Source organism: Eleginops maclovinus, chromosome 21, assembly GCF_036324505.1.
Source record: "Eleginops maclovinus isolate JMC-PN-2008 ecotype Puerto Natales chromosome 21, JC_Emac_rtc_rv5, whole genome shotgun sequence".
Classification (NCBI taxonomy): Eukaryota; Metazoa; Chordata; class Actinopteri; order Perciformes; family Eleginopidae; genus Eleginops; species Eleginops maclovinus.
In genome coordinates this window covers 12,542,974-12,562,901 of record NC_086369.1, presented here as the reverse complement: position 1 = coordinate 12,562,901, position 19,928 = coordinate 12,542,974, and the positions used below count along the sequence as shown (strand labels likewise).

Here is a 19,928-nt window from a genome sequence, read left to right as displayed (position 1 = left end):
AAGGATATGGGAGGAGAACCTCTTTGTTGACACTCATAGGACTATAAACCACCTTAAAGTCATATTTTACGTGTACTTAATGTACATATGTTGACTATAAAAAGGGAGGACTCATTCGGGACAGCAGTATGTGCTTTGTGTTGTTAGGCGTTTAATGCCAGGACTGTATTTCATGTGGTATGTTTAATGTTGGTTCCTGTGAATCTAAATCAACATAGGAATATTAGGAGTGTAACACAGAAACACACAGCTAGAATCTGCATCTGCAGATACTTTGTATCTGTGTTCAGATTTAAGCCAGAGGGGGGCGACGCCTACAGTCCAGGTTGCCAGATATCATCCTGACAGCTTATTTTCTTATATTTGTTCTTCAGCGTTGACACTTTTATTCCACATCAGTTGTGCTGTAAAATATATAAAATCACATAACATTAAACCGTGTATCTTAATTAATAGTAAGCTAAAACAGAGTCTGAATGAAAGTTTGAAATGTCAGTGATACTTGTGGAGAATTTGAGTTCTTGCTTATTATAGAAACAGGTCTAGATGATTGTAGGGTAATATAAAGTGTGTAAAGCGACAGCCCGACAGCTTATTGGGCTATTAAACATCATTTTAGCACAGTAGGTTGCACATGCAATGGGAAGAGTTGATATCATGAGTCATAAGTGAATGGATTTCAGAGGGAGCTATTGACAGAAATCATATTACTTGAATGCCATTTTTGGACCGTCCCCAGCTTTAGGCGGTGAGTTTACATCAAGTGTGGAGAAGTTGACTGAATGATGAAACTCGTTAGATGTTTAAATATTGATTCTTAAAACGAGCTACACCTGTGTGTTGTTAGTTCTTACCCTCTTTTTTTTAATGGCAAATCTGTATCACGGGTAGTGATGCTGCTTTAGATCTTTTGATACTTCCGAGTTTGATAAATCCTCAAAGATATCAGATACTCCATCACTGGGAAGAAATGGATTGTCACTCCCTGATGCAGTCTGTGTGAAGTTTGGATTTTTTGGAGTTCTGACAACTAAAGTTTGCATCAACAGTTTACAAACATAGCATACATTGTTTTTCTGTCATGCAGACTAAGTTAGAACATGTCAAATGAGCTGCTGCTCAGCTGGTAGCCGTACAAGAGGGAAGTCACATTAAGTTCGAGCAGAATGGTAGATTTCAGACATGTCTTATGTCTTGACAGACACTAGAACACAATCAGGCTTAATCAAGTGTGTTTTTTAAAGCCAGTGACTCCGGGAAGACAGCATGCCGAGCATCATTGGCTTTTTCTTTTCACAGCTAAAATAACAGAAGAATTGCTGCAATCAAGAATATTCTCCTGGTAGAGATGGATATCCTTGATATACATCGTCCCCAGCCTTTGCAATATACATACAATGACATCAAACAGCAGTAAGTATTTGATCTGGGACAGATAATAAAGTCCTGTTGTTTGTAGAGGTGTTAGAAGTGTTTTTTTTTGTAGAGTGGGTTGGTAAAATAAAAGAGAACAGTGCTGACTGCAGGTTCCCATGTCCTATTTTAGTACTTGACTATTTATGAACTCCTACAAGGATATGTGCATAAAACTACATTTGTGCAACCACAGTTAGATTTCACCTTGCTTTTCAAATGCTAAAGAAGGCTTAATAAGGGAGAAGCTGGGAAATCATTATGCAAACTTTGGGATTAAAACATAATGTATTAAGAGAGGAGGTTTTTCTAGTAATAAGATTCCTACACGCTCAATGAGCAATTATTAAGCAATATGTAACATAAAGGGAGACAATAAGTGTAAACGAGTCCGTATGTTCACAAGCAGATGGATATACAACAAAAGATTGTTCCATATTATGTTTGATAAACACCAACTTTCTTCTTGGTATGCTTTAATGACTGCCTCAAAATATATGTGTGTAGTCTACTGGGTTTTATTCAGGGCAGTGTATTTATTTATGAGTATAAACACCAAGGTTGTTTAATTCCCAGGCACTCCATCCAGGATTCATCACTCGACACGCTTTTTCTGTTCATTGGCTTCCTGTTCAGCTCTTCTGTATCCCCCCCCATCCAAACACCACAAGCCGAGGCTAGACTTCCTCGCCTGTGACTGACAACAATAACAATGCATAGGGAAGCCAGGGTGCAGCGCCTTTGTTTCCAGACCCAGCAATGTCTCAAACTCCTCCTCGCTAAGCAGAAAAAGATCCCTGGATTTACTGTATGTGCTTCTCCCCGTCTCCCCTCCACTGCCTCCTTCCGATACTTCTCTCTGAAATTGATTTCATCTGACGTGACAGAGTTGTGGAAGCCATGGGCGGAGGTGTTACAAATGCTCTGTCACCCCGCTAAACATGGCAGGGAGCGAGTGCCTCGACAGCTCTTCGGATGCAACTTTGGAAATGGGCGACGACGCTCTGCCCCGCCACCGCCTGTTTGACTTCAGCCTTTATCTCTCATTTCAACTACACTGGATAACTGTTCTGTGTCTACCCTGCTCGGCTGGCCTAGTTTTGATAGTGGCGAGGGAGAGCATGCTGCCGGGGAAAGGTGGCAAGGAAAAGCGATGGAAAACGCAAACACTGGATGCCAAAGGGAATGATGCCTAAAAAAATAAACAGTTCAGTGGTTGGTTTAACAAGCTTTTTGTACGCAAGGAAAAAAACACTAAAACACCATCAATAAACGGGACACATTATCGGAAGGGGGAGCAAACAACAGTAGCTCTTTATGATGCAACAGGGATCGACAATGTCAATACCACTCAAACTGCCGTTTTATTTCATCGTAAATAAGGAATCACTGGAGCAGTGGAGGAAAAATAACGTTAGTGCATATCACTGCGGAGTATCAAACTTCAGCCTTTCCTCTGAGTCAACAGTATTGGCAGGATGAATGCTGGCTGTAATTCAGTCTTCCCTATAGATCTAATCTCTGTGGCATTATCATACCACTACCTGGGTTTGAAAAATGTGTGTGTGTGTGTGTGTGTGTGTGTGTGTGTGTGTGTGTGTGTGTGTGTGTGTGTGTGTGTGTGTGTGTGTGTGTGTGTGTGTGTGTGTGTGTGTGTGTGCAGATCACTTGTTATATTGGTTAGGACAACAGTCTCAGTTTTAGGATGAAATGACGCTCTGATGAATAAACAAAGACCTGGACAGTTGTTTCTGGATATGTTTGTGTACCTTTGCTCTTGGGCCAGTGTTAAATTATTTCTAATAGTGGATTTTCTTTATCAAATATTCAAATATACAATCTGAGACAATGTTTTGCTTCACAACTTTTTTTGCAGTAGTTTGGGGAAAGCACTTCTTTCAAAAAGTCGAAACTCAGATCCTTAAAGACACAGGGTTTGGATGTAATTATGTCTCATTTGTGTCCGATAGACTTCCCCTACATTTATCGAATGCAATCAAAAATGATCTATAACATGGCCACACGTTCAACAATACATGTGTGTGTGTGTGTGTGTGTGTGTGTGTGTGTGTGTCCATTTTCAATGTAGGACACTTCTGAAATATAGAGACATTTCACTTTTATGCGCTTGTGTGTACATGAATATACTGCTGTTTCATTGTATTAGGTTTACACACACACACACACACACACACACACACACACACACACACACACACCACACACACACACACACACACACACACACACACACACACACACACACACACACACACACACACACACACACACACACACACACACACACACACACACACACACACACACACACACACACACACAGCTGGCAGAGACAGAGCAGCCTTGCCAACCCTCCTCCCAGTTCAAACATCTTAATAAGAGTATGACAGCCAATCTACCTAAATTAATAAACCTCCTGAATATCAATAAAGCCGTGAAAACAAGCTGTGAAGCGGTGTGGAAATTTAAAATAATTACAATCTCTCACTTTAACTTGCAGACAGTCAGTTCTGATGCCACAGAACCGGTCCAGACTTCAAATGAAGCAACCAGAGTGTGAACGATGTTTTTAAACCGCTGTGTTCACTCTATGTCAGAGGGCTTTGGTAAGCTTCAATTGTGTGTTTCAATCTGAACACTGCTTGAATAGAGGATGACAACGGGTGAAAGAATATTGTGCAATGACCTTAGACCTAAGCTTGTACAAGCAATCAAATGGCTTTAATGGGAGCTAAGCATTATGCGGGAGCAGTAAAGGTACATGTGTCGTTCGTAACAGTAAAGGCCTTGAAGTCAGCAACTGTGTTATGCATGAACACAAACAAAATGGTGTTCATACCATTGCTAACAATAAGCCTATAATGAAAGTATGGGTCTGGAGAGCCTACAAGGAGACACAGGCCTCTGCAAATGGTTGTAGAGATCACACATGCAAATGTGTTCTTGCTGAGGGTGATTTCCAGACTGAGGTTGCAGGTCTATCTTTAACATCACAGATTCACGCAACCTTAGAATTCTCACACACTGTCCGTACTCTGCTGCCCCAATATACACGTTTCATTAGATACACGCATGACAGATAACTGGTGATCAAAGGATCAAATTAAAATGACAGTGTAGATAGAATGTTGTAAGTAAAGATAATTGAGGTGGTAAAGTGAAAACATTTATATTTGAGTCTAAATATTTAAGGGGTATAACTGAAGCATTACAGAATATATCTAGTTCAATATTCAGGACTTTCTCACATCAGGAAGTTGAAACAGGTCTAAGAGATAACCTGATTCCGAAGGCTTAGTGTTCCAGCGAGAGGTTGAGTGTTGTTCAGCAAGGGTAACAAGGGTGTGTGTTTGCGCTCAGGAGGAATTCAGATAGGAAGGAAATAGATGTTGAAAAGATGGGAAAGAGCAATGAAGAGCAATGCTAAGTTCCTACAGTTCTGATGAAATACAAGCTAACCTTGTGAAAGGCCTGCATTTGAATAAAATACAGGAGAAATGCAGGGAAAGAGGGAGATGGAGAGGTTTGCTTCTGAGGAATCCTCGTGTGTTTACCTCAACCAGAATCTCCTCACAGCAGGAACTCTCAACCGGGGGAGGAGGAAGGGTGTGATCAGCAGCCAGGCTGGATCTCAATAATTCAGGCTGGTCTGCTCCTCACCTCAGCCAGCTTCACACAGACCACACACGTCCAAATTCCCAGCTTTGGCTTGTACTAGCATCCCCACTAAATATGACGTGCTGTACATCCAGTTAGCCTTTTCACTGTGGCCTATGAACAACCAGAAACACAGGTCCTGGAGGCTGTTACAACTGAAATACGTGGCTGTGGTTGGGGGTTAGCGGATAGGTTAGTGATTATGTGTTGGCACGCCTCAGCCCTGCAGCTCTGTCAGCCGATTAAATATTATTGTTTGTTGCTTTCAGAACATTAGCTGATTACTCCACAGGCTCCACTTATGCTGTTTTATGGCCGACAATAAGCCTGAGTCATTGCCATAATGCCGGTGTAATTCAACATAATCATTCTTTTGCATTTTACATGCAGCTGAGGTAGGATATGATACTTCCCTGCAAGTATTTTGATGCTGAACAGATGCTGAGGCGGCATATGTGCTTTGGTTAACAACTCAACTTGGTTCCAAGATACTTTACAAGGCTGTTTTTTTAAAAAAGAAATCTTTGGAACACAAAACTACACCTGCCTCACTGACCTGAATCAGTTTCGCCCTTCACGACTCACTGGGTTGTGTTTCAGAATAACATTAGAAGGTTTTTGTATAATGAAACAGATACATTCAAACAGGGCAGCAGGAAGTGCACAACAAAGGTTGATACCAGACAAATCTGAACTGAAAGACTCTGAACTTTAATAATTGTGGCAGCAAACTGCAGCAAATGCCAAATCAAACCGCCTGTCAATTCTCAGCAACAGGAACAAAACTCGCTGTATGCCTGGTTGCATTCCCTGAGGGTGTATTTTTCCTTTTTCAGAGGAGGAAAAACAAAGACCAATGTGAGAATATCCACTTGCTAATTTGAAAAGCAAACTAAACAGGGAACACGGCTGACTTGATGACAGCTGTCAGTGTGACAAGAGGAATTATCAGGTGGGATTTAAATTGTTATGCTGGAGGCAGCCAGGCGGTGTCCAGAAGGGATTTGAAAAGACAAGGTTTTGGGAGGAGGGGGGGTTTAGTGGCTGTCACTCAAACATATATCGTATTTCTACTTTATGTAAAAGTTTCTGTGTTGAATATTCATAAGGTATAACTTAAAATGTCCCTGTGAAAAAAGGTAAAAACAAGGACTGTGCCGCCGGCAATTATAAAACAAAGGTAAACACTGGTTCAGTGTACAGTAGCTGAAAAACAAAAAATGTTCATATCTACTGTAAGCGCTTCAGGGAAAGTCATGGCAGTTAGGGAGGAACAATAGGATACGTTATGAATAAATACTTCAAGCTTAACATATTAAAATGCAAGGGTAACATGTATATTATAAGACTTCTGGAGCAACATCCACATGGTTTGTTCCAACTCAAAGTTGCAGTGTGATGGGATTCAAGCCAGAAAAAACTTCCGTCCAAAGAAATAGATCATTTTCCAAGTCAGTCTTTGTAAATTGTGAAGAGCAGGTCATTAAATTGAAATGTTTCAGCCTAAGTAAGCTTTTACCAGGACTGGAGCGAGGGAATTGAAGCAATCGGATAACGAGCCCCTGCCAATGAACCAAGGTGTGAGAAGCCTATGTGTTTGTGGTCTCACAATGTGCTTCTTCAACCACAGACACCGATCCGCAGAGGTCACCCAGCAGAGGAATCTGCCTGTCTAACAGAGCGGTTGCCAATTAATAAACCTTAGACAACAAAGGTATAGCCGCTGTGTTGAAAGCCTCTTACCACCGTCACTACAAAATAGCCTTATGGTTAGAAAATATTAACAAACAACCCCATACCAACAAAGCAGAATAAGACCTAGTGGCTGCACATCTTCAGCAACCTGTGTCTCCTCTCATCTGAAACATGGCGACATGGCAGTAAGACAATTAGAGGCCTCTATCCTCTGCCCCCAGCCCCACACAGACACGACACTAGGAGTTTATGGACCCCTTTGTGCGGCAATATAAGACACTAATTTACCACTGGAATTCCCTCAGTTCTGCACACTTGCAACAAGTTAAAAAGGCAGCCTAACAAGGGTGAGGTAAAAGCCTGTGAGCAACCTCAGCCATATGCCAGCATCCGCCTACACTTCCCAGCAGGCTCTGCCCTGTCGTTGCAGACCTGCTTAGCGACTGCTGCCAACATTTCATTGGCAGAAATCTTCTGCAAGACATGCATCCAGTCAGCACAACAGTCTAACACCTTCACTTCAGGAGAGTCTTTATTCCACATAATCTTCATATAATGATGATAATATGGAGCTCTTAAGATATTACAGTATTTACATAATCAAAACAATTAGACCAGCTGCTAACACTCCTAATCACCATGTGAGCACATCCTCCATGAACAATGCTTCAACAACGTTTCAGTTTCTAGCTCTTGCAGGGTTTAACTTTGACTATTCTCTTTCAAGTGCTTTGCCATTGATAATCTATTTCAAATAGGTTCGTACATTGAGCACGAACAGCATATAAAGTCAATATGGCGCTCTGCAAGAATTGTCACTTTAGAAATAGAGCAGCCCTACAACTTCCAACAAAGACGATTCAGAGGTGAAATCCAGTAGGCTGGCACAGCGAGCGGCTTACCCTGTGTTCTTATCTCTTGGCAGAGCAAAGCCGAGTCGCTCGCTGCCACATGGCACCCGGATACACAGCGAGACACCGTCACACACCAACACACATATAGACACACGTTGGCACTTATGATCTGTTCCCCAAAAGCACTTCCGCAGGTTCAAAGGAGGCAGGAGCAATGAATCAGGGGCTGGAGCCAGGTTTCACTCCGTTATATCATTAACACCGGGGTAAATGCAGGAAATATGATCCCTCTTGAATTTGTCAACTGATATAAATCTGGCTGTGTTTGCTCTTTGTAAAGAACAAACACCAAGATGGTTTGCATCATGGTGAACAAAGATGTTAGTTTTTTTACTGTTCAAACATCCTATTGATGCTGGCAGCTGACACGAAAGAGAGAAAACAGATAGTACAATAACTGACTAGAAAATGAAAAAGATTTAAACTCTAAGATTACATTTAGTAGACTTTTGTAAAATAATGTCTAGTATGTATTGTGATGCTCTGCTACAGCAAAAGCCTCAAAAAAAGTAACACTGCTTCACCATTTAAAGTGGCTAAAGTTCCTGCCATCATTCAGAGTGAGATGTATTGCAGGGCTGAATGGGTTCCAACCTCAATTGCACACCAGAGGGAGTATTCAGTGGAGGGGGGAGGGGGACGGGACATTAGTGTAGCTAATTAGGATTATTAGCAGGACATACTTAATTCAGCTGAGACTAAAACAATTGCTGAAAATAAAGTGCTGAATTACTGACAGCCAAAGTGCTGAGACTCAGAGATGAGTGTTTTGGAGAAATCCTTTTAGCAGCATTTTAAACTTGAAATATAATGTTGTTGTATACATATATTAACTGAGCCAGTTTTACTGTCACTAAGCCCAACTGTGCAGCCTAGAATTATATTTTTTAGTATCAACATCTGAATCTCTTAAATAAATTGTTCAAACATGTGTAGTATACCTCCCACTCGATAAATACGAAGCTAGTTTAGCTTAGCATCCAGCTAAAATCTTGCCTAGGGCAGCAAATTGCTCAAAGCCGGCCCTGACTACCGGAGTAAAGAGGTGCTCTCGCCTCAACACGAAACATTCCAGAACCTTAAGTCCCCTAAAACCATCAATTTAATTAAAAAGCATAATTATATCAATGCTTTGAATCTGTGTTACAAATGAGAGTACAACAGTACCAGGGGAGTCTGGCCCGGGCGAAACTGAAACGTGTGTAGGAGACAGTGTTGATACATTGAGACATCCTAAAGTCTAAGACCAGATATGATGGCATCACAATCTAACCTACCATATAAAATCAGGTGTTGATACATTTCATCCACAACTAATGTATAACGGTCCGACCCTCAATGTGTCTCATCTTTTTCTAAAGCACTGAGGGTGATGCCGAGAAAGCAAGCCAGCTAATAATACATGTAGAAGAAAGCCCTTGATGAGATCCAAGGGAATTCAGGCGAGGAGGGGGGAGAGCGGGGGGCAGCAGACTCGTATCAAACGCCAACGCTCCCTGCCACAGCGTCTGCAGCTTGGCGTATTGCCCCAGTGTTTACGGCGGGGGAATAGTCTGAAGCCATGCTGAATGTGGTTGAAAGAGAGCCTTCAACGTGACAACAATGTGTGTCCCAGAGTAACAGCAAAAGCCTGGCACCTCCAACTAAATCATTTCATTTAGAGCCTCTGATGTGCAGACAGAGGGGATGTAAAATGCATTTCCACGCCAGGCTCTCAATCGCTCGCTGTCCTCGCAAACATAATGAACAGATTACCGCTTGAACCCTTGTCACATGATACTTCTCTGACAAGTGCCTGGCACCTTGTGGAAGATGTTTTCACTCAATGTCCTCTCGTTCCCGACTGGGGGAATAAAAAAAAAAGACTGAAAGTAGCAGCCACAGGAAATAAAACAAGTCGCTAATTAGCAGAGCGATGGACTGAGGCGGACAGTTTTCCCTGAGTGGAGGGCTCGGGAGATGGAGAGGTTGAAATGCCGAGTGTCTACATCCCAGCCCCCTTAGGCCAAAGTCCTGCAGACACTGCAAGTCTACATCCAATTTACCAATTACTCTTTCTGTCCAGACTGGGGTTAATAAAATGCTAACCATCTCAATATCTGTGACGGCACTTTGCTAACTACTTCCCCTCTAGTTAAATTCAGCAGCTTGTCCTTTCCCTCTCCCACAGAAAGAGACTGTAACGCATGCCTGGGCTTAATCAGGAGGACTGCTTATTAAGGAAAAGCTCTTGGGTACCTCTTAAATTGGGGAGAGGACAGTCTCGCCGGTGCTATAACTGCAGATTTATGTCAGAATTAGGAGTAAATAGCAGCACTGGTTCTTCCTCTTCTTTAATTAAACAAGCACATTTTCCCTTTCGTCTTGTGCGCTGACCACTCCGGTTCCCTCTGCTGAGCAGGTGTTAGCTTACAAAGCAACTCAGCCATGTGTGGGACAGTGCTCACAGGAACCATTAGTGCTCTCCCAAAAGAATAAACTCACATCTCAGTAACAGTTCTTATATTTCTGTATAGGTTTGATAGGAGAGTTTCTAAGAAAACCGCCACTTTTTTTTTACCTTCCGTTATCCGCTGTGTTTTCAGAACTAGAAATCCAGTTTGCAACTATCAGTGAGTAGTCATCCAAAATGATACATGGCAGCAAATGCCAAATTATCTCTCAGCGTCAGATCAAGCTGAGCGCACAGAGAAATGAAAATGTTCTATGAGAGTGTAATATCCCTTAAAAAGCCTGTCGACTCTGCACTTTGAAGACAATTCCATCCGTGGCCTCTCATCTCCCTGAGTTCTATTTTTTGATGCGCCAACAAGGCGCACGTCCCAACAAACTTTACACTCCCTTTCAGCTCCGGCTGTACTCGTGTCTGCCAGGGAGAAAAACACCTGAGATGAACAGCGGAAAAATGCTCTTATGCCGTTCATGAGAGGGTATTCAGCGTTTGGATTGAGCATTCAATCCCCATCAATGATAGCGGTGCTATTGATTCAGAGTTTGCCCTGTGCTCGGTGTGGGCCAGACACAACAGATCTAAGGGTTTGGGAGCTGTCAGTCGAGGTAATCCAGGAGTCTTTTTTGAAGCCTGTCAGGATGAAGTGTACAGCCTCACATTTCCCCTCAAACAAACAGGACCAGACAATGGGCCAAAAAGCTGTCTGAGAGGATAGGAACGCTCTTCAGGGACCAAACAGGGCAAGAAAAACCTTATCTTGGGTGAAATGGCTTCCAATTCCCCCTTTCTTATGGGTTGAATAGACACTTTGTCAATGCTTTCTGTCGATAACAACAAACATAACATTTAGTGTTAGGCCATATCCTATTTTGCTTTCAAAACTGCCAATGATTGAGTGTTTCTGCAACATTTATTTGGGAAGAATTGAAAAAGAAATGAAAACGTTTTTGATGATTCAGCAGCTGAAGGTACATTTATTCACGTTTCCCTTTCTTTGATGCAGATCTGATGATTCCCGATACGTCTGAATAAAAAATGACGGCACTTTTTCACTAAGGATGACATGGATATGTAGTACAAAGCTGAACCGGATGAGAGAAAAAGCCATCATAGAAGGCAACATACTGGCCTCTGTTAATCTGGATATTTGTGTTTTTTTCCACAGTTCAAATTGGTACGGCATGTACAGTAGATTCATCCTGAAATAGATGTGAAGAGTTGTCTAAAACAGAAACTGAGTGGTAGTTCAGACTTCATTGTTGTGAATGTAGATACCAACACAAATAGGAACAGACACACACACTCGTAATACACTACAAAAAAAAGGCTTCTATTGTGCTGATAAGGAACGAGAGGCCCTGCTGCTTTGAAATGCTGAGAAGAGGAGGGAGAGCGACTGTCCCTGCTGCGGGAGCATGTGACCACCTCCCACCCACCAACATGGATAAATATGAGAGATGGGATCACTGGGATTGCTCCATTCACAACACTCCCACTTATCTGCTGCAATTAACTTTAAAAGCCCCTCAGCACAAATAATGAAAACACGAGTGCATCTAAATATGAATGCCACCTTATGTCATGCTTTGGGCTCTGTAAGCTTGGTGTGTGTGTGTGTGTGTGTATTTGCCGTTTGTTAGCCGTGTCCCAAAGAGGGAAAGGGGTATTGTGAAAATCAGTGTTCAAACAAGCGAGCTCTGAGGGGAAATCCACCCCAGAGGTTCGAATAGCAATTAAAAAGTCAACCGTTGTCTTCAGAAGCCAAGTACTGTATTTCTAATTCTCAGAGCCTCATGCACAGAGGTTAAGGGAGTACAGGAGGATGGGGGGGGGGGGGGGGGGGGGGTAACACACCATCATTTTCCATGAGTGATGAACTGTGAAATGCAACAAAAGCCCCATTACTGCAGTAGGGATTTAAAGCCTACAGAGCAATAGAAGGGGGTACAAATGCCTTTGTCAAATAAATTACATGAGAGAAAGAAAGAAATGTGTGTATCATCGAATGCTATAGAACTGAATGTGAAGGCCCATGTGCTTAGTACACATGCACGCAAATTCAAATCCAGTGAGAGCACAGAGAATTCAACAATAGCACAATGTTATTTTTCTGGGTGACTTGTAGTCAATACCAAGAGCCTTTAAGATTTATCGAGGCTAAATCTGAGCTATGGGAGATCCTTCCTCCCTTGACTTATATTCAATACTAATTTTCTGGATATTCATCATGTCTGTATACGGAAACCAGAGCTGAATAAAAGTGAAATATTATGTTTTTGCTTCCTATGGCTTCATTCTGGTGGCTCTTTCACAGTCCAACATCTAGTTTTGCATCTAAATACAGGGCGGGAAAAAACAGATTTATCATTCTCTAGCTCCTCCATGCTTTCCTCTCTATACTTCATGGCACAGGAGGAAATGTTTTAGCTCCAAACTTTGACAAAAACAGTTATCTTGTTATGGCGGTGTTAACGCTGACGCACCACTGAACGCCTTGATGGAGCCAGGATAGATGAGCCACACTCTCACACACACACACACACACACACACACACACACAACATCACATAAAAACCTGATGCTGTCTGCACACAAACTCCTCACAGGAAACTTTTCTCACAGGAAGTAAACATTCCCTCCTGTTTGCCCTTTTTTTTTTTTAAACAATACTCAAATATCTATATCCATAAAACAACACGCTACGGAGGATAATGAAATTGGGGGTGATCGTGTTAAAGGTGATAACGCTGCTGTTGATGACGGTGATGATGATAATAGCATGGAAAATAGAGAGCAAGGCAGGTTAAAAGCAATATTCACCTCAGTAACAACAGCAATTCACATAAAATGAACCATTTGCCATTTGCACATTCCATTAATGATGTAGACGTGGCACATTAACAACACCCTGGAATGCATTCGACATCAAAGACTGATAGAGGAGTCATGTAACGCCGGATGTTTCTTACTCAGTCTGGACTACAACGTGCACATAACAGGACGCGTGGGTTTTTCTGCCAACGCTAGTTTAATGGACCTCTCGAGCCTGTGCTGGCTGACGAGTCTGTGTTTGTGTTGGTGTCTGAAGACCTGGGGGAGCGAGCGGTTGGACGAAACAAGAAAATGATCAAAATTCAGACGGTGCCCCGCGCTCATGCAAAGTTTATGGCACAGGATGGGTCGGGGGGAATGTGATGAGATCCCTCCCGTGACGGCGGTGTGTGTAACCTTCACATTGGGCAGAGAGATATAGTCTGACAGTTCTGTGCTGTGTTAGACAATATGCAACCTACTCTCAATGTACCGGTAGTGTTTCAGCTGAATGTATCGAGACACTCAATGAAGGCTTGTACTGGGTTGTGAGTTACAAGAACTAGTGAGGAAGACTAGGATCTGAGCAGACTCATCTTGATATTAACTATTTGTCAAATAGGGAAATGTAGGTGTTCCACAAAAGTCCAATGTAATGTGGAAGTGGTTTAAACCTGCTTTAAACTGGCCAGCAAGGAGGCGACTCTACTGGTTGCAAAAAGAAGAAGATTTTACAGAAGCCTATGAGAAAATGACATCACTTATTTCTGACATCTCCTTCAATGCAGCACGATGTTTGTGTTGCAAGTAAAATATTTTATAAAAGAAACCAATTTGACTCTTTCACAGTGCGTTTTCAGTTTATGAAAGTTAATTGAAACATTTTGGACACCCACAAAAGTATTGTTCAGAGTTTAGTTTGACTTTGCTCCGCCCTCTCATGTCATTTTTTGTTGCAAAACATAAATCGTACCTAAATGATTATTCCAATGATTTCAAAACGAGTATTTGGTTTTGCATTTTGAAAACATTTCAGTGTGATTTGCTATAAAGCAAGCCAGAGATGTTTATAAAGCCATTCATGTTCATCCAGGAAACTCTAATTATGAAGTATTAGTGCTTTGTATTTTTAGGTTACTTCCGCAGTCAGCTACCACTGTGCAGTTTATAATTCCTCAGATGATGAAACGTGCTCTACTCACAAAAGCAGAGTGTTATCTGTCAGGTGCAACAACACAAATACAGTGCAGTGTTTTCTACCGCAAATTGAAATAGTTGGTTGTGAGTTGATTGTACTAATTAAATCACATACAAAGAAACTGAATTCCCTCAAGCACAGATTAAGTTCATGTGTGAACAATTCAGTCACTTCACACAACTGCTGCCTGTTGGTGAATTATGCAGGGATAAGAATTCCAGCCCAACAGTTTTGCACTCCAGATAGCCATCAGTAATCAAACCAAGATCAATGGCTTAATGAATTACACACAGCTCTCCTTTACGCTTGTTTGGTTTATATTTTGCGCCTCTGATTTGGTTTGCTCTGGCAAAGATGAAAGAAGACCTAATGAGTTGACTTATTCCTCTGATGTTAAAACAGTTCTATTGAACGATTAATTAGCTTTTCAATGCTGATTAACTGCTACTTCATGTTTGACTCCGACCTCTTTAAAAGTCAATCAGCAGGAAAAGCTACATTCGTGCTTGTTTTGCTGTCCCACCTTTTCATGAAAAAGCCGATACAACAAGATTAACAAGCAACATTTTCCTTGTGAAAAAGCCCCAGTCTCTTTCCCTCACTCTCACCCTCTAAGACTGACGGTAAGAATGAGACATATTGCTGCTGACAGAGCACTCGCTTCTTAAGGAAATGTCAGTGTGGAGCCTGTAGAGAGGCGGCACAGTTGGTGAGTGAGGGGTGGTACTGGGGCGGGTCTGTCTGAAACCTCTAATCAGGATCTGCTTCGAAAAAGGTCAGCTATGTTTCTCAATGTAAATCCATGGGAGCCAACGGCACCTTGGAAAGGCTGCCAGATATTACAAAACCATGGCAAAGTAAAGGTGCATTAAGGATGCAAGCTTCTGAGTTACAATGTCGCCCCCCCCCTTTATTTTACCTTAACTTAAATGCAAAATATTATACATTCAACTTTTGGGTTGAAGTCATGAGAGCTAAAAAGGGGAAAATAAGCCACATGCTGCACCACCTTTATAATAATCGTCTTTGTCTACTCTAGATTTGATTGGTTATGAACTGCACCGGTCTGTGTGGAATCAGGTTTCAGTATTCATTAGCATTTCCTGGTTGTAAAATCATGGCACCAAGAGACAAACTGTACTTGAAAGGAATGCATAAGGACATATAGACACACACAAGTACATTTAGTATATCATTTAGAGTAACACCTAGAGAGGGTTTCTATGTTTTAATGCCAAGTGCATCATAAACACATGTGAGGGTATGATAAGCTGTGCTGGAGTGATGGTATCCCTAAGTGGATGTTACATGGATTTAAACTATCGAAGAATAAATACAACACTGAATTTCCAAACAATTTCTTCCATATAACAGGAGCTAGACATGAGGAAAGCACAACTATAACTCAGTTGAATCTACCAGCCCTAACCTTAGCCAGTTATAGGTGTTAAAGTTTGGAAAATACACACAAATTAACGAGAATTTGTTTCTTTCTCAACACATCCTTTTTCTATGAAGCCAAAGCTGCTCTCCTGAGTCCGGCACAAAGTCAATCACAGACTGGTGGAGGCTCTGCGACCTGTCCCGGCTTTTAAAGGCCAGTCTGAGCAGAACTGGAGGGGACAGTGAAATCTCATATGATGGCAGATTTGTGTGCCAGAGTTCAGTGAATGCCAGCTTATTGCTATCGAAAAGGTCACCGGGCTAGAAGCAGAATAAAAAGCCTTACTGGGGAGAGGGATCTGTAATGTGTGTGTTTGTGTGTGGGATATGAAGGCCGCAACCCGAGGAAACTTAGCTCATATAAGCACCACGCCCTCGAGCTGCTGCACCTCTCCCCGCCTTTCTCTCCTCTCGCCAGGCATTGGTGTCCGTTACGTTCAGGAAGCAGACTTTAAAATACACCCGGCTGTACGAGCGCAGAATCAATTATCAGAGACATGAAATTCTCCGATAACACGGCCTAATGATAATTGCCCTGAATCTGCAATGATCTGACTTACGATGCAAAGCACTATTGGCATTGCAGCAGCGTACTGGCAGCCGGAGTAGCTGGAATATCAATGATAATTGTTCCGATGTTGATTTGGAGCCATGTAGCGGCCCTAAGTAAACATAAACCAATTGCAGAGACTCTATGGCAAGCGGCATGGGTCATATTTCACTGATTTGTGATGAGTGAAGTACAGCCAGAGAGGAAATGGCTAGGTCGGAGCTAACCGCTGCCTGTTTAATTGAAGCCCTCCCATCACATTGACTGCCGGAGACATGAGGGCATGGAGCGCGGCGCAAACTCCCTCTAACTCAATCAACGATCAACAGACTGCTGAACGGCTGGCAATAATAATAACAACAATAAACTTAGTATCAAATGTGCGTCCAGAAATAGAAAACCTACAGCTAACAGCGGAAACACTTCAGGTTCAAATGAGGATCAACTGAGGTCACAAGGATCCCTGAGGGAGAGTGGATGATAACCCCATTTTGATGGTGACCTCCCAGATTCGACTTCCTACCCCTGCCCCAACCTAATTCGCCTTCAACCTTGGCCGATCATTGGAGTCAGCATTTTTCAAAAGTGCCTGAGAGATGTCGGGCTGAATAATGTGTCCTATGAATAAAACACATTAGCTACAAAACATGTTGAATTATTCACATTTCAGAGCCTCCACTCCGCCCCACACAGGAGATATTAGTTCTTCAGTCGCCGTATGCTTTGCTCATATTCCTCTGAGTCCGTCTCCCCCTTGTTCGCTGAGCCTCTCTTGATCATTCTCTCGCTGTATTTTGTTAATCTCTCTGTGTCTCCTCTCAGCTGACTCCATGCTGATGGCGACCTTCTATTTATACTTCTCAAGTTACTACTTTCCCGAACATCTCGCTATTTATCTAAAGAGCTCTTGGAGCTGTTGAGGAGTGCATTTGTTCTGAGAGAATCTTTGATGACTTGGTAACACACGACGGCCCAAAATGGATTCATCATTTATCGTTAATCTGAGGCGACCAGCTGTGAGTTTCAAAGTGAAAAGATGCCGGAAAAAGGAGGAGGGCGGCTTGCTAATTAAATACTTGACCTAATATGCATCTTCTTTGCTCATTTTATTTTCAGCTCCTCGAGGAATTTATGTTTTTTTTGTGTGATTGCAGTGTAATTTGCAGAATCAACAGCACCGCATGAACTTCAAAGGGTAAAGCAATCAACCAATCACTGCTCTTTATTGTGCTGTTTCAATATGAAATGCCTCTCAGCCGACAAAATATCACTTTTAAGTAATCAGGATTAAACTAACATGCAACAATGTGGAGCCTTCCATCAACAAGTCGCTCTATCGCGGGAAAACGTGTTCAGGGATTCAACATCCCTGAGATTCTATTTGAGCGAAAGTCAAAAAGCTATTTGAAATAATACAATTAAAAAACCCTCAACCTGTTTTTGGTCATAAAAATACTTCCTGCAAGAAAATAAGTAGGAACTTCTTGTCATGAAGGAAATGCTATTTAATTTCTTTTTGATTCTACTGGAAAATTAGGAAGTACTGCATTATGCATGAGTATTTTTGGGAGACAGAACCGCTATGATAGTGGCTCTGTGAGGTTGGCCCAGGCGCTGTGGTGCTTAGAGCTAAATGTTAACCACAGCCTGCTTACATGGTCAAAGTCACAAAACTAACCTGCATGTAATGTCGATCACCAAAATAATCTGACACTGACAGTTATTCATTCCTCACAGGAAGGCAAATATGCTGAAATGGAGAGCAACTGTCTCCAAAGCAAACTGAGTTCCACAAATAAACATTTTAAGGATAAAGAATAACCACACTGACTAATAATAAATCCTGACAGTGAATATTATTATGTTGGACTGCTGTGTTTGAGACCAAAAGCAAAGCAATGCACACTGCATGTGCAGAAGAACTGCCAAATGTAGGAAAAACAAACCAAAACTGTGTACTGGGACTTCAAACAGTTCCACTTAACTCCTCAAACATGCTGTTGTATTTTTAGCCCACCTCTGCACTATTTCACCCAGAGATTGTTGGAAATTTTAGACCACCCACTCATCTACACAACAGAGCAGCTGCAATAACAACGGACAAAGGTTTTTTTATGATGAAATGTGTGTTTTTGTTGGAAATATCCCATTTTACAGAGTTGTTCTGTGGGTGAAGAGCATCATCGGCACATGAAACAGTGTTTGCAGTGCACACTTGGACGTAGCTCTCTAAACAGCAGAATGTGACGTCAATGGGCACAAACCTCTATATTCCCTCAGCCCTGGCAACATATCTGAGCCACACTGAGGCTTTGAAAGTGTCTGTCACGGCTGTGGGGTCAGGACAAGCCGAGAAGAAACATGATTCACGGACAGAGATAAGAAGGCTGTCTTGAAATGAAGTGTGTGTGTGTGTATGTGTGTGTGTGTGTGCAATTGATTAGGGGAATATGTTTCTTTACTTGTACTCACCAGGGCACAGTATGTCTCCGGAGGGTCTCCACAGGTGATGTTGGGGGGATCCAGAGAGACCTTTAGGAACTGGGTCATGTCGGCGGCCTCTGGCTGGCAGGCCATGTAGTCCCAGGTTAAGCCTTCGTCCGAGTAAATCTGGGACTTACAAACATCGTAGTGGCCCCATGCTGCGGGGTAGTGCTGCATGGCCGCCTGGCAAACGCCGGTCCACAGCGTCAGCGCGAAATGGAAACGCATGATTGGTCCTCTCTCGGCTCCTTCTTCGAGGAGCTGTATCTCCTTCTGTACTAACAAGGGATCCCTCTTTCTACTTCCACTTACGACAACTCACTCAACTGGAGTGAGGAGGCATGCCAAGCTCCCCTCAGTTGCAGCGAGGGTAGGTTTAGAAGTGTCTCGTTGTTTTTCTTTACTACTTCTGACTGTTTTTCTCGAGTGCTTGATAACTATGAGGGATAGTGAGGTAACCAGCCCATTGAGTAGATAATAGGAGAGGATTTAGGGAGGGTAGAGGTGAGGAAGAGGAAGAGGGGGGAAGGCGAGAAGGAGATAGCCCTCTGACACGCTGATAGGAAGATGAGTGACAGGTCTCCTCAGCTTGCCTGGCTGTCAATCATGGTCCTCGTCCTGCGTGGCGATGTGGTGCTGCGGAGAAACAGAAGAAGGGCGGGGTGAGTACACCATCCTTATGGGAGTATGAATTGACAGTGAGGGAACATTAGCTGGCGCCATGATACGGGTGAAAGGTGTATTTGTGGATTTAAAGTTAGATGGGTGCAAGATGGGGGTGCCAGGTTGGTGTTTGTTGTCCATCAAAACACAGGAAATCAGTAAGTGAGGCCATCAGGGTAAATTGGATCCTGCTGCTTTCACACCAATCCCTTATCTCACTCAGTTGGATCAAGCCTACAGTGTTACAGACAGCTTACACCATCGGCTCACACCCAACACACACACCCCTCACACCCCCCACTGCATGGGCTGGAATGATTAATGCGTTATGTTTTATGGTTTACTTCGTTAGTCACAACTTTTCAATATAAAACCAACCTTTTGCTGTGGAGTAATAATGAGGTACTTGAAATGAAAGTCTCCAAAAGTGAAATAAAATACATTTGTTGATAAAGATTTGAAAAGTTTTAACGAAGCAAATTTGTGAGAGTTTGAGCAACATCTTTCTAAATATCTTGTGAACCTTGCTGCTAAAGCTGTTTCTCGTTAGTGGTAGAGCTGCCTGAAGCAGGAGACACTGCACTATATCACACACAGAGGTTTACTTCACAGGTAATATAGCAGCTA

General features: G+C 42.4%; 1 protein-coding gene across 9 annotated transcripts in view; it reads right to left on the bottom strand.

Annotated features, from left to right (window-relative positions):
• Nucleotides 1-19,928, bottom strand: part of ntng1a (netrin g1a) — a 78,899-nt gene that overhangs the window by 50,239 nt on the left and 8,732 nt on the right. For all 9 annotated transcript variants that reach the window (XM_063912242.1, XM_063912243.1, XM_063912247.1 and 6 more), the window contains exon 2: nucleotides 18,627-19,274. In XM_063912242.1, coding sequence (XP_063768312.1) covers nucleotides 18,627-18,866 — 240 coding nt within the window. In that variant the 5' untranslated portion in view covers nucleotides 18,867-19,274. The remainder of the gene's footprint in view (nucleotides 1-18,626; nucleotides 19,275-19,928) is intronic.